This window comes from Drosophila grimshawi, unplaced genomic scaffold (assembly GCF_018153295.1).
Source record: "Drosophila grimshawi isolate 15287-2541.00 unplaced genomic scaffold, ASM1815329v1 contig_1367, whole genome shotgun sequence".
Lineage (NCBI taxonomy): Eukaryota > Metazoa > Arthropoda > Insecta > Diptera > Drosophilidae > Drosophila > Drosophila grimshawi.
In genome coordinates, this window is record NW_025062889.1 from 8,162,436 (window position 1) to 8,178,098 (window position 15,663).

Genomic DNA, 15,663 nt, shown 5'->3' on the forward strand with positions numbered 1-15,663 from the left:
ATATATAAATTATGTGCGTACATGTCCTTGTCAACAGTAATGCAGTGACAAATTGCAGCTAATCAGCAATGGGAACATCAACAGAGACCCCAACAACGAGAGACCCCAGCTTAAATGAGGTTCCGTTTTGTTCTGCGAGGTGCGTTGTCGTCGCTCTGAATCTTATCAATTGCAGAAATTAACATGTATATATATATATATATATATATATATGTATACATACTGTCTATATGCTCATTCTATATAGTATAGAACGTTATCAGTTTTTGTGACAATTTTTTAAATGGCAGTCTGTTATAACATTGTTAGGTCAAACACCGCTTTTGGCATGACAATCTCACAGTTCGGTGCATGCTAATGCAGCCATTAATAGGGTGCCTCAGGAGAGATCTCCCACAGAAAGGCAAATAGATATTCATTACGATAGAGATAAATAGAGAGAGGGAGAGAGAGAGAGAGTCTGTGTTCCAATTCCTAATATGCACCTTAATAAATATTACGATCTGCTATACTTGGAGATTTCTGATTTGTGATTCATCGATTTATTGAGATCGAGTTTTAGCATCCGCTTTCATGTGAAAAAGCGGCCAAATGTTGGCGCCACTTTGAAGCTAAATAGTCAATAAACTTGAGCAGAATTTGATGTGGTTTTTGTTTGAGTTTTTGCTTTTTTTTATTATTATTATTTTGTTTCGGTGTTGCTCAAGACAACAAATAAAAACAAATAATAAAAATTATGCGGAGGGAAAGAAAAATGAAATTAATTATAAGTCAAACAAGCATTACAATATTGCCTGGCGCCAGACGCAAAAATCATTAACATTTTTATGACCCGGCGCACAACAAAGAACACCACAGAGATTTATCAGCTGGCGTTACCTGTACCACACACACGCACTAACAGTCAAACTCACAGAGCCACACACACCAACACACACACACACACACACAGATCATAAATCGCAACAAATAATGTCCAAGTTGTCTAACACCTAAGAGCTGGCATAAAGACAAATCGAGAGAGACAGAGACAGATATCGAACAATTGGCCAATGGCCAACGGAGTTTACAATTTGGGCGTACGTGCAAAATCGATGGATGTTGACCAGGCCAAGATGATTCGCAGAATTTCGTGGTGTGGTAAAAGCCAAAATAGTAAAATATGTGCCGACTGACCTGGCCTGCAAATGGCCTCATCTTGATAGGCATCATAAAATCCGAAAACTCAATACTGAAAACCTCGAAAAAATATAACAACAAATCAGTTAGCAGCAAATGTTTTACGTTTAGACCTTAGGCGGCAAGTGCAAATCATTTGGCTCGCTCAGAACCGTCTTACTGACTGCCTGGCGACCAGCTTGCATTAGTTTATCCCGAACAAATTTATCTCACAATTTATGAAAAAAGAATAACAGCTAACAATATCAATAAAGTAGTATGAAACACCTGCACACCAAATATTTCTAAACAAAATCAAATGTTCCTATTTTCAGTTCTATTTTTGCGCCTTCGCTGTATATTTTTAAACTGACTGATCTGATCTTTTTTTAACACTATATTTTCAGCAATATTTCAAGACCAGTCACAACAACAACAAGAACAACAAATACAACTGCTACCAGGAATACAACAACAAATTTAATTCTACTAATAAAAAGCTGATGCAAATTTCTGTGAACTAGCGCCAATAAATTGCGAAAATGTGCTGCAAATCTAACACCATGTGGATATGTTGTACGTCTTCAAGTGGCCAGCAGGAACAAAATGAACAACAACAACAACAACAACCACCAGTGACGACAGCCCACAACACACAATGTCACGGCCAAAAACAGAGGCACAGAAAGAACGGGAGCCAACGACATATTTTTGGCCCAATTTTTACAATCGTAGTTTTTGTCATCATTGCCTTGATTCAAATGGAATCTGTGGCAGCTGGATTGAACGAAGGCCTCTCAGGTGAGTGGATATCTCATCGGCATAATAAAAGATAATAATTGAAATTAAGCTAAACTAATTGGTAGATCACTTGATATCAGACTAGTTTAGTTATAAAGCTTGCTAGATATACAAAACTAATATTTAAAATATTTGTTTTATCATAAAAAACCCAAGTTCATTTGTTATATGTTTATTAAAGTTCAGATCACAGCAACTCAAAGTAGGTAGTAGTGGTCAAATTGCTGTTGATCTTATTTGCTGAGATTATTTCCATGGATTTGAAAAGATTGTTAGACAAGTCACCTGACGCACCAACAGATTCCAACAACGATTAGTTCCGACAGATTCACCCTGCAACTTGTTAACCTTCACCTTAACTGAGAGCCGAGCATTGCGAGTAGCTCTTGCTATAAAGTCGGGCGTTAGCCTACCTATCGCTTTTCCATTCTCATTCCCATTCCCATTCCGATGCTCATTCCCTTCCCTCCCTTGTCGTAGCCAATTGGCCACACGTGCCGCTTTGGCGCTCCCTCCACGTTGCCGTCGCTGTTTCGCGCTGGCGCTTAATCTGTGATTGTGATTAATCAGTCGACGCCAGCGTCCAGCGTCGCCAGCTGTCCAACTGAACAGCTACTGAGCGTATTTGATCGGTGCCAGTTTTTAGTTTTATTATCTGTTTTCTATACCCTGTACCCATTCAAATTGTCTACAATGGGTATCATATAGGTATGGAAATTCCTGTAACAGGCAGAAGGAAGTATTGCTAACTCTATATATATATATAGTCAATATGTGTTCCATACTAGAGACTGACTCAACTTGTAGCATGTGTGAGTTCGCTTGTACGGGGTATGTGATAGTCAGACACTTCCTACTAGATAACTCTTACTTGTTTTCTAATTTTTTTGTATACACATTTGTTGTTCGTTCGTTTTTCGTGTTCTCTAAAAATATTGAGTGGGTTTTTTTTTATATGGCATTCGAGTGTGTTAAATGCCATAAAATATCGCATAAATTAGATATACATATTGCAATTCCGATATCGCATTACTTGAACCAAGGTTCATTAACTGTCCCCCGCTGGATGGACAGCCAAAAGAGAAGGGAATACTCCATCTCCGACTCCGTCTTCGTGTCCACATAGAAAAGTCTAACAAGCACAAAATAAATTTTCTTCTTGATTGGAGCACCAATGGATTTGTTTATGAATGAAGGTGGTCCCAAAAGGGCACAGCAGGATACAAACGCATAACAGGAAAAGAAGCCCCAACAGCAACATCAATAAGAGCCATATCGTGTAGAAGCTTAAGAAAACAAAGAGATACAAACGATGATAATGTCGAGCAGAGCCTAAAACCGATCAAAACCGCCTACAGAAGGCTGCTGCAGCCCTGAAATTGTTGCATCTACAATTGTATCTGCATCTTTGCATCTTTTTTTCCTTTTGTGTGCTTTGGGTTCTTCTTTTTTTTTGTTCTTGTACATCTCTCTCTGAGTGTGTAGCGCCGGCGTCTTCATTTATCAACGAAAACACAGAGTCTGTGTCGTGCTGTACCTGTGTCTTTATGTGTGTGTGTGTGTGAGTGTTTGTGCTTGTGTGTATGTTTATCAGCACATTGCAGGTGGTCCTACAAAGCTAGCCCCGGGCATCGGGACGGTCCCTGCAAGTCAGCCTGGGGTCGCTGTGCCAACGTTTCCGTTTGCCTTCTTGCCTTTCATTTTTGTATCATTTCGAATTATTACTTTGCAATACCCTGTACACCAATATTTTTCCATAAGGGGTCAACGTTTGGTTAATCTTCAAGGGCAACATACTGTTCAGTTAATGTACACATTTGGTTTCGTGCGCTTCTTAAATTATCATTTATAAAGAATATTATAATTTCAAATATTTCTAACATTTGATTAGGGAATATGTGTATATAAATGATATGCACGGTAGAATGTAGTCGGGCATTTAATTAGTGAGCAGCCTAGCTTGTTCTTTTTGCTGTGTTCTTCAACATGTTTAACATGCGGCGCTTGCTACTTTGACTTAGCGCCGGTGCCAAAAGAAAAAGGTAAACCAAACAAAGACTAACCCAAAAGGCAGGCAGCAAAAGGAGGTGAGGGAGATGTAGGAGTGTTGCTTTATTATCTGGCAGGGCATGTTTGGTTGCACACACACACATTCAATTAGGTGTACGAGGAATGCTGATAAAGGGGCCTAATCTCATTGACCTGTTTGGTTTTTGGTTGGGGCGGCGCTGCGGGTCACGTGCTGGATAACATCTCAGTCAGTGAGCAATTTCCGGCTACACATGATTGTAAATTAAATATTTGATTACTTGTTATTTACTAGGCATCGCAGTTGTTGGGAGACTTTTCCATGAATTTATGACTGTTCAGTTTGCTTAGGAATTTCGAATAGCAAACTTCAAAACTCGAAGAAGAGTTTTATCATATCCAACATTAATGTGTTGTTCTTTTCGCTTACAGGTGATATGGAATCCTGCGTCAATGAAGGTGAAGAGGTGCAAATCGAAGGAATACAAAACTCCAAATGCTTCAAGTGCACATGCCAGGTAGGTCAACAAGGGTCACATTAAAATACTTCTCTTTTTTTTATACCAACTAGAGAGTTTTCAACGCTTAACTTTATTTATAAGTTCGTAATGCGTACAGGCGGCTCCAAGGAGCTTCGCCAACAAAACTGGAAGACTCTATGAAATAAAAAACAAATACTAAATAAATCTCATGCGAGCCTTGTCGCTGGCACTGTCTGGCGCGCTGCATGAGCGACGCCAGTGTCCAGCCAGGACATGTGCGGAACGGATTTATTGAGAATATGTCCAGACGCGGCCAAATGTTTGCGTAATCCCCCCCCAAAAGCGCCTAAAAATATTTCAAATTTTTACATTAGACAACAACTAAATTGCGACAGCCAAAAATGCAATGCGAAAGGAATGGACAGGGATAGAGAGTGAGAGGTAGGCAGACAAGGAGACAGAAAAGATAAAGCATATTCCATGTAGATATAATTAAATGCTTAGGATATCTGCTCGTATGCGTAATGTTTCTATTATCTAGGTTAAGGCAAGAACATCATGGAAAAAACTAAAGAAAACTTTGCTGAACAACCAGAAAATATGTAATTCACATTAGTTATTATACATTTTTATTTATATATATATATATGTACGCATTTTCGCAAGTCCTTCAAGGGTACATTCTTATTAACAAATAGCGCAAGTCAATTAAAGTTGAAATTTCTTTAAAATTCCCAAATCGCTTAGGCGCACAGCTGGTTGCGTAGCACTCTTGGCATGCCAAACGTTAGAGTGGAGTTCGCTAATGAGGTTTGCTCTAAACATAGTAGCGTTACTAAATAAGTGGTTTGCTTTTGTTTAGCACAGAAATGTTTGTTCGCATGGTTTGCATTTGTTTGGCTTTTTTCAGTGGCCGATCGACAGAAATTGTTATGATGCAAAGTCGTCCAACGGGTTTGCGACGTCGCGACGTGACAAACGTTAACCACAGGTTAGCCGATCGTTTGACAAACACTTGGCGCCGTGTTTTTTGTCGCCGTCAACGGCTACCGACGGGGCTAGCACAAAGCACAGGCCGCAAAAGTCGGCGTGTCGTGTCGTCATTAAGCGGCGACAGCAGCAGCCGCCGCAGCAGCAGCAGCAGCGCGTGCTCTCGCTGGCGTTGCCAGACTGCTGCTGATGCTGCTCTGCTGCCTGGCTGCCTGCTGCCTGCCTGCATGCCTGTTGCTAATTTGTGCTAAGCGCTGCTAAACGCCGCTGCTCCAATTTGAGCGGCAAGAAGCTTTCGCGACGGCGACTGCGCAGTCAGCAGTCGATCGATTTTTGTTTAGCCTCAAGTCATGAAGCTGCTGCTGCTGCTGCTGCTGCTGATGCTGCTGCTGCTGCGGCTATTGTGGTTGTTCTTGCCATTGTTGTTGTTGTTGCTGCTGTTCATCAAGTGGGCGTAACCAAAAAAAAAAAATATATAACCAAAACAAAATTAAAAAAAGAGGAAAAAACAATACTGGCGCCACCTCACTTTAAGTTGATGGCGCCATGCGTTGCGCCTGCTCTAACTAAGCTATCTGTCCCGCTCGTCACCTCCCGCTCTACCACTCTCTCGCTCTTACTCACTCACTCACTCTCGCGCTGCTCGGTTGCTCGGTTGCTGCGACTGCGCACAGTCATTGAATGTTCATGATGGCATCGATTGAACGCATTTGTTTGTGTGCTTTATGCCGGCTCTTAAGCCTCTTCGCTCTTAAAGCTGCATAAAAGCCACACAATAAATTGGCCAGCCAAATGTGCTTAGCTGCAATTTGGCACAGAATTTATGACTACCATTCTATTCATACTGGAAACTCTTATACTCACATTTATATTCACACTCGCACCCACAACACTGGTGGTGTTCATCAGCGTTCACATTCGCTTTTCATTCGCATTGTTTGTAATATTTGTCAACGTTTTGCTGATTCCCTGATATTTTATGGCTAACGTTTATTATCTCAATACATATCGCGTATTAAGTACACACATGTATGCGTAATCCTGTGAGTTGTCCTCTACTCTAAACACCACCCCTCCCCCTAACCCGACAAGGACAATCAAAGAGATTGTATGCCAGCTGTCTGCTTTTCATCTTTTCTGGGGTGCTTTTCTCGCGTTCTCGTCGCTAAATTTGTTAACAAATTTGGGGTTTATGCGAAAATTATGCTGAATACACATTGCCATCCTAATGGCCTATGATTTAAGCGTTTTTCTTTTCTGTTTTTTATGCTTGTCTAGGCATTCTGCTAGCTGATTGAGCCATCAATTTACCGCATTTTTTACGATATATATTCACAAATTAAATTTTCTGCTGAAAACTAAACAAAAATGCTGGAAAGAGTAAATAGTAGGTGGTGAGAAGATACTGTTTCTATAATAAGATGACTCAGTGAGACCAGTTATCTTCAATAATAAATAATTCAATTATCATAGAATGGATAATTTACAATAACAGATTGCAATAAAAATTAAAACCCCACAAATTTCTAAGATATAAAGTCCAAGATAGTGAAATAAACTGACTGTGATCGACCATATATATCTTCTGAGAAAACAGGAAATCCCACATTACTCGCTTTAAAGAATTCAGACAACTGTTAGTTAAAAGAAATTCCAGCTTCGTTTCGAAGCAGTTATAGCCAAATAGCTACCAGGCAAATTCTACTAGCCCACAAGTGACAAAATATACACATGAATATAAAAATAAAAGCACAGTTTCGTCATTACCATATTCTATGAGCCGCAGCCATGCCAAACCAAGCTTACAGTCGTCCAGTGTCTCTTTGGCTAGAGTCTTGGCCAAGTTTGACTAGCAAACGTTTAGTTGCTCAGCAGCCAACAAGAGCAAGCGACTAGCGATCGGTTTGAGTGCTTCGACTCTGAGGTGAGGAGATGGGGATGGAGACATGAAGGCTGCCGAATGGACGGTGTTAAAACTGATCATGTTTTGTCAAACGCAAGGTCGTTGGAGGCCGTTTGCAAATGTGGTTCTGCCACTGTGGCACACATAGATAGATACGCACACTCACACACTCACACACATACACACACACTCACACACGTGTGCTTTGCTTGGCTTTGGCATTCGTGATTGCCGTTGGCGCAAAACAACAATAACAACAACAACAACAGATTTCATCCTCTACTTAGCAGCTTGTCCGTTGCCGGGTCCGGGTCCGGGACGCTTGGTTGCCTTCGTGGCGCCTTTTCTTTTTTTTAATAGCAACCTTTGCAAGCAGCTACTAGACAACATCAAACAATAACAACAACAACAACATCAACGACAACGACGACTTTGGCGATGCTTAACTTTCATGTTGGCTGAAATATTTCTATACCGGTTCCAGATTAGAAAGAAAGAATTTCAAAGCATAAAACAGCATCTGGAAATGCGTAGAGAGCCCCAGAGTGACCCAGACGCTTCGATCTGTCTCTCTCTATCTCTCGCTCTCTCTCTCTCTCTCTCTCTCTCTCTCTCTATCTCAATTTGTTCAAGAGCATTTGAACTTTGTCTCTCCTCCGTTCGATCGTTTTCCATTCGAATTTTCCATTTTCAAACTGGCTGTCAACTTTTTAGATTTGTTGCTGCTTTTATAATGTTGAAGTGCTTTTCAATCTGTCAATGTTTATTTCATTATGGCACTGACAGTTACGATGCCCGCACCAAAGGTGCCATTTAAATTCTAACTAACAACTGCCATTAAACTAATACGATGATAAAAATCTCGGAACCGTAAAAAAATAAAATTAGAAAAAATACCTCTCGACTCTCAACTCAACTCTCGACACAATTTTCATAACAATTGCAAATTTTGCACGTTGCGACGGCGTCGGCAGCGGTTCCATCCAAATTGAGATCCAATCTGGTTTGCTTGCACTAAATTATACACACATAGATACACACATATATGTATATATATATATGTATAAATATATATTTGTGCCGCGACATTGTTCAGCCGCAACTGCATACAAATTAGTGAAATATTTTGCCTGTTTTTGGTACGACATCTATCTAGATTTATAGATACATTTACAATTAGCTGCAGCAGCCCCAGACTCAATAACACCAGACTCTCCACTTCTCCGTCTTCGTCTCCGTCCTCGTCTCGTGTCTCACCAATCTTGACTAGAGCTGCACATTTTTAACCTGTCACCATGTGCAAAATGCATGCGACAGCTGCGCACAAGGGTTAAAGCCGCCCATTGATTTGAGTTGAGTTGATTCGCTCGTTTGCCGTATCTGACTGAGTGTTGCATAAGCTGCCAAAGCCTTGCCACAAGCTTTTGACTTATGATCGACATCAATTCTAATGCGCCGCTTGCCGCTGTCAACATGTCGTTAACAAACAAAAATAAAAGAAACCTGGCCAAAGATTGTGCAAAATATCCAAGCACAACAACTGCTGCCATTATTGCTGTTGCCAGTTTAGGCCAAGTGGACAGTTGAAGCCGCTAGCTGCCTAGCCAAAGATTGTTAGGTAAAAGTTGCCATCAACGTGAATAACTTGACTGTGGTTTTGCTTAATCGCATTAGACTCCTGCTGTTTTAATGCCTTTAGCCTTTAATCCTCTTGGCGCAAACTCACTGCTTCTGGTTAATGAGGATCTCACCTTATTTCTAACTTAAATGGGAATTCTTTTCGCAGCTCAATTGGACCTTTTACTTCTTGTGCCTCTTAATATTTTAGAGTTGGCTTGTAGCGCCTCTGAAATGTTGCTTATAACCCACTGTGAGCAGTTTACCACGCCCCAAAATATGCACTCAATTCTATTTAATTTCGACTCGTTCACATCCATAAATTATAAAGACTGCTGAAGGTCAGAGTGCAAGCAGTTTGAACAAATGCAATTGCAGCAATCGTTGCACAGCTGAAGCACAGGTGCAGCCATTTGATGTGTTGAGAGGGGGGGAAGAGTTTGGAGGATAGCTTACAGTGTTGGCCAGTTGACAGCGGTCTCTCACTTGGCTAAGCGGGGGGAGGGAGCATGTATCCAAGTCAACAAGTATAATTTATGTGGCAATCCGCTTCTAACAAACTGTTTTTGTGTGTTTTTGCTTTCGTTGTGTAGAATGGCTTTGTGAAATGCGACAAGAGCTGCCCGTCCATTGATGATTGCTATCTACTCGACTCCAAGTCCAGTGACACCTGCTGTCGCAAGTGCAAAGGTAATTAGGCGGCATGGAGGAGCCGCGGATCGCCAGTATTATGTAAGATATAAATAACGATTTGTTGTTAACCAACAGGCTGCATGTATCGCGGCGTGCCCTATGCGAGCGGCGCTGAATGGAGCGATCCGGAGGAACCCTGCAAGACGTACAAGTGCATCGCCAGTGTTGTCACCGAAACAACACAGAAATGTTATTCACAGTGCGACGATAATCAGTTGACAGCGCCACGCCCCGGCGAATGCTGTCCCACATGTCAGGGTGAGTAGCAGTTTGCCTAGCAAATGTGTGTGTTCAAACTGTCCGAATTGTCGCCATTTGTCAACTAGTTCAGCCACTCAACCAGTTCACTTGGCATCACTCACTAAAATTAGCTGGAGCGACAGCAGGAGGCCAAAACTAATAATGCCTCTTAATTCGTCAGATAGCCAAACGAAAAAAATAAACGATCTGCGCCCAGATGGTCAGCATTTTTATATCTATTTTGTTACTCTGCACGATTTGCTTATTTATGGGCTTTAAATTGTCTATTAAGTCCACAATGTCGCATTGCGTTCAAAACAAAAAGACCAGATAAACTGTCATTATAGCAAGATTAGGGCTAGTAGATACCCTGCAGTTAATTGTTTTGTTAGATAACTTTTGATCCTATGATGCCATCATTATAGATCTTGAGGATTAAATAATAGATAGCTGAAAGGTTTATGGGCGAAAGTGATCGACGCATGGAATCCAGCTTCCATCAAGATTCAGTCAAAGCTGTCTCAACAGCATGTTACTCTGTTCAACCTAGTCTTATGCGTACAGGGTATAATAGGTACGAATGGCCCTCTGTCTATGCAAATAGATCGCTTGGAAACCCGTTTCGACATGTGGAAATTTTCTTGGCACACGCCCAAAAAAAAAACACACACACGAAAAAAAAAATAATACGTTTTATAAACCGTTTTCTGATGAAAAGTATCTCGTTGTTGTTGTTGTTGTTGCATGTACACTTTTGCAGGTTGCAAGATCAATGGCCAGACCGTTGCCGAAGGCCAAGAGGTTGTCGCCTCGATCGACGATCGTTGTTTGGTCTGCCAGTGCAGCGGCAACGAGCTGAGTTGCGCCAAGAAGACTTGCCCCATACTGCAGTGCCCCAAAACGAAGCAGAAGCAGCTGCCCAACGAGTGCTGCCCACGCTGCACCGAACAGCGCGAATTTGTGCCAGTCAAAGGTGAGTCTCAAACTCAGAGCTGAGACAAGCTCAATTAATGGCAAGCATTTGCTAACTAAATGCCAAAACTCCATACCTATCCACAGGCAAGTGTATATTCAACAATAAGGTCTATTACGACAAGATGCAGTTTACGCCAGATCGTTGCACCAATTGCACCTGTTCGAATGGCACCTCGATCTGCCAGCGCGCCACTTGCCCCATTTTGGATTGTGCGCCCGAGTATCAGGAGGAGGCCGGCTGCTGTCCCCGCTGCGTTGTCCTCGAGGTCAGGAGCGAATGCTCGCATCAGGGCATCACGTATATGAACAACGAGACGTGGAATATGGGTGCCTGCCGCAGTTGTCGCTGCATTGGTGGCAACATACGATGCTCCGAGATGCGCTGCCAGCCGGTCAAGTGTCGACCCAATGAGGAGCTGAAGGTGCCACCAGGCGAATGCTGTCCCAAATGCCTGGAAACCGCCGGCACATGCACCGTCTTCGGTGACCCACATTTCAAAACGTTTGATGGCAAATTCTTCAGTTTCCAAGTAAGTATTATTTGTATTTAATGTAGTATGTAAATGTGAATTATATTGTTGCTTCGCGTAATAGGTAGCGACATTTATGGGCACATATAAAAAAGCCACTTGATTATTATATATATTTGTACTATTCGCCGCATTTATATATATATATATATATCTAGCAAATAAATTACACGTTTAAACCGACTTTTATATGCCCATTTGATTTGCATAGCCAAGTTAACTTTACGACCCATTCACATTGCTGAATTTGCTGCCGATCTCGACTGCGGCAGTTAATGTGACCACCCGCTAAGTGCGATGAATTTCAAGATGCTCACTTCAGTTCATCGTGTCAAAGCAGACCGCACAGCTAATATTTTAACACTTTTTTTTTAAATAAGTTGCTATCAAAGTTTTTCAGAATATTAATTTTCCAATCAAGTTTATAGCCTTAAGGGGTATTTTCGGAATGATGTCTTTATCAAGCCAAAAAAAGGTTGTTAACGAAAATTTAAGTGAAGCTCAATTGTATAATATCTTGAAAATTTGGAATCTTTTATCTAAACGGTCCTTTGGCTTTTATCAACTTTCAGGGCAGCTGCAAGTATCTGCTGGCCTCCGATTGTTATGGTCACAACTTCTCCATACGGCTGACAAACGATGGACGCGGCACGCGACGCTCATCGTGGCCCAAAACGGTCACGCTCAAGCTACATGGTCTGCGCATCAATCTCGGCCAGAAGTTACGCGTGAAAATCAACGGCACTCGTGTGATGCTGCCCTACAAGAACCACAGCAGCAGCAGCAGCCACAATGGGCATGGCCACAATGTGAGTATCGAACGATTGGCTGAGGGTGGCATCATGTTAACGACGGAGCTGGGCCTGACCATCGAATGGGATGGCAACACTTTTCTGCAAGTGTCGGTGCCGGCACAATACAAGCGTCATATGTGTGGACTGTGCGGCAATTACAACGGCAGTGGACGGGATGATCTGACCGGAAGGGACGGACGGCTGCATAGCGATGATAAGGTCGGGCACTTTGCCAACTCATGGAAGGTGGGTGGACCGAAGTCGTGCTCGCGTCAACGGGAGAATGTTGTGGCGCAGCCGATATGCAACAAGCGTATTTACAACTTCTACTGTCGGCCACTGCGTGTCTCGGAAGTATTTGGTAACTGTGATAGTAGACTTAATCCCAATAACTACATCGCCTCCTGTCGCATGGACGTCTGCGAGTGCCCCACGGGTAGCTGCCACTGTGACAGCTTTGCGGCCTATGCCCACGAGTGTCGACGCCTCGGCGTTCAACTGCCTGATTGGCGTGCCGCCACCAATTGCACAATGGGCAGCTGGCGTCGCAATGTCACCGAGTCCACCTTTATTGGCAACAGCTTGTACGGCGATGCAAGTTTCTTGATGCGCGCCAATGGCAGCACTGGCAATCGTGGCACAGTTAAGGAGCAACGTCGCAAGCAGAAACTAAAACAGCAGCAACATCAGCTGCATCTGCAACAGCAGCACCTGCAACAGCAACAACTACAACTGCAGCGACCCCTGCAAAATGAGCTGCAGGAAAATGAATACAGCAAGAAACATGTGCCCAATAAATTCTTACGGCCGCGTGCGCCGGATCGCACGCCGCCTCCAATACACTGAGCACTGAGTATGGATTTAAACATATAATTTAGTTACTATGCATACACACACACACACGCACACACACTCACTATACACACTCACACACGCACCCACATACATGCACTCTCTCATGCAGGCTAATGCAAAAAACATTGCATACTTTTAAGTGACAATGACACGAGCTGAACCGCAGAGGATTAATCGGAAAGAAGAGCTACAGACATTATTTATCTATTTTTTTGATTTAGCCTTAGCTAAACATTTCTCAAATTGACTAAGAATTGGACTCAAACTCTAGTTTCCGAGCTGAGTTGAAAGCGTTTCAGCCAGTGTTATTGGCACACATTTTGGGTAGCAAGTTAACAAGAAAGTTCCACATAAGAATTTTGATTGTATGTCCACTCCCATGACAGCACCAGTATTAAGCTAAGCATTATCCCCTCAAATCCTACATCCAACAGTCTCTGGTGTTATATACTCGATTAGTGTACCATTTTATGCTTGCCTTTATTCACACATCCAACATCTGCATTCGTTGTCGCCATTTTGTTTAGTTTCGATAAGTTTTATTTATTTTAGACGATAAGTTATTATTTAGACCCCTGGCCTAAGTACTACTCGAAAGTATGTTGTGTGTCTGTTAATTTTTGATGTATTTTATGTATGTGTGTATTATCGCTTAAATAAAACTCGTACTACTCGATAACGATAATTTAGTGTACTTATAAACTACTATACTATATATATATAGTAATGTTAGTTAAACAAATTTTAGTTTTGCTTAAAATTTAAGCTTTAAACATTTATGAAAATTGCACAAACAGTATTTTTGCTTAGTTTAAATCCCATTATAATACTGCAAAATAAACTACTGAAGGAACAAATTGGGCTATTTTCCCAAAACTTAACTCTATCTCTCTAACTTTTTCTATAACTCCCTCTCTCTCTATCTCTATCTCTCTTTGTCTTTCATTATATCTTACTAACTCGAACATAAAATCTTTAAAAATTCCATATATCCCAATAGAAAAAAACTTGGATTAGTCCCTTAAAAAAACTGTGTTAATATTTATAATGTTCAATCCAAGTTGCACTCAAAAACAAAAAAAAAAAAAATTGATTGTCATTTTCCAATAATAATGATATATTAATCAAGTTTACTTAATGTATGTATATGGCTGGATCTGTAAATGTATGACATAAATATGCTTATAAACAAAATCTCCTAAACAAAAAACAAACAAAAACAAACATTTTCCAATGCAAGAAAACTAATAAAACATATGAAAATTTTAAATGCTGTCTTTTTAATTGTTATGGACTCAAATAAAATTACAAGAATTTAACTTGAAATCACACCGAAGAAGCGATCTTCGACTTGGTAAAGATGAGCATCGAAAGTCAATATGCCATGGTCTCTCAGTCTTGAAGCTACCTTTATTATATGCCCAAGTTTGCTCATATCTGCAATTGAAACTGCAGGAAATATGAAAGAGATATATAATATATATACGCAGATCATGTTTGGAACTTCATAAAGTTTTAGCTCTGCAACTCCAATTCAATTTAGAATCTTCGATTGAAATGCGCTTGCTGTTACGGAGTGCATGATATTTATGATGATGCTGTTGCTGTTTCTTGTTTGTTGTTGTTTTAGTTGTTGCTTTTTTCTCGCTGCTTAAGTGGCATCAGATTCGCAGGCACGAACCCGAAAACAATTGCGACAAGAGAGACGACGGCGACGACACAGCGTCTAGGGTGGCTGCCGGTCGCTGGGGCTGCAGACGGAAGGAAGTGGTTCGACACTTGGCGGTGCTGCGAGCTCTGCTCTTGGACTGGGCATTAAATTACACACTTGCAGACTCGCACACACTCACAGAGAGACAGAGAGACAGAGAGAGAGACACAGAGTCACACTGAGTCGCAATCAATTTATGCATGTTTGCATAGCAATACTTGTCAAAGTTGTCTAGGGTTGGGGTTTTGGCTGTGCACAACTTTGTGTGTAATTTGAACAGGGCAATCATTTGCCTCCGCCTCGGGCTCTGGACATATGGGCAATTTTCTTGGAAGTCACAACAGGCAATACTTATATACAAAAAGCTCGTAAATCGACGTTGATTTAGACTGAAATACAATCTTATGTGCGAGCTTGAAATTGCGGGCGCTCCATTGAGTAAAGCCACCAAACACGCAATTGTTGCCGCAGTGGGGCACGTGCAGCGCATGCGCAACGAGGCACAACAAGGCAGCAGCAGTGCCAGCTGCAGCTGCTGGACGATTGGACAAAAGCGTCTGATTGATGCACGTCGTCTTCAGCAGAATCGAGTTAAATGCTTTGACATCTGCGTCTCGGCCACCGACAGTGTTCTGCGACTTCTGTTGCTTCCGCGTGTTGGTCGCCTAGAGAGCCGACGCGCCAGCAGCCGCACCAGCTTTGGCCAGCGGCGTCGCGTGCTCGCTCCTTATCAGGCGCTAACCTGTCCATATTGGCGCAAATGCCGTTTGCCAATATGGTGCGTATATAATTGGAGCGTGTGTATGTGAGTGTGTGCGAGTGTGTGTGAGTGTATCTGTATCTGCACGTCTGTCCGTCTGCGCCGTCGTATGGTGTGGCGCCAGAA

The 15,663-nt window shown here is 41.9% G+C and overlaps 1 protein-coding gene across 1 annotated transcript; it reads left to right on the top strand.

The window, feature by feature from the left end:
• The first annotated feature begins 1,592 nt into the window (after positions 1-1,592).
• Positions 1,593-14,149, top strand: LOC6559042 (BMP-binding endothelial regulator protein). The gene is made up of 7 exons (XM_001986078.2): positions 1,593-1,959; positions 4,420-4,505; positions 9,573-9,669; positions 9,748-9,930; positions 10,673-10,885; positions 10,972-11,417; positions 11,990-14,149. The coding sequence occupies exons 1-7, from the start codon at positions 1,701-1,703 to the stop codon at positions 13,055-13,057; spliced, it is 2,352 nt and encodes a 783-aa protein (XP_001986114.2). The 5' UTR covers positions 1,593-1,700; the 3' UTR covers positions 13,058-14,149.
• Positions 14,150-15,663: the final 1,514 nt, after the last annotated feature.

Bases quoted from the DNA above. Each gene is read 5' to 3' on its own strand.
- LOC6559042 (XM_001986078.2), top strand. From the start codon at position 1,701: ATGTGCTGCAAATCTAACACCATGTGGATATGTTGTACGTCTTCAAGT. The intron at 1,960-4,419 runs GTGAGTGGATAT...TTTCGCTTACAG, and splicing joins ATTGAACGAAGGCCTCTCAG to GTGATATGGAATCCTGCGTC. The intron at 9,931-10,672 runs GTGAGTAGCAGT...ACACTTTTGCAG, and splicing joins ATGCTGTCCCACATGTCAGG to GTTGCAAGATCAATGGCCAG.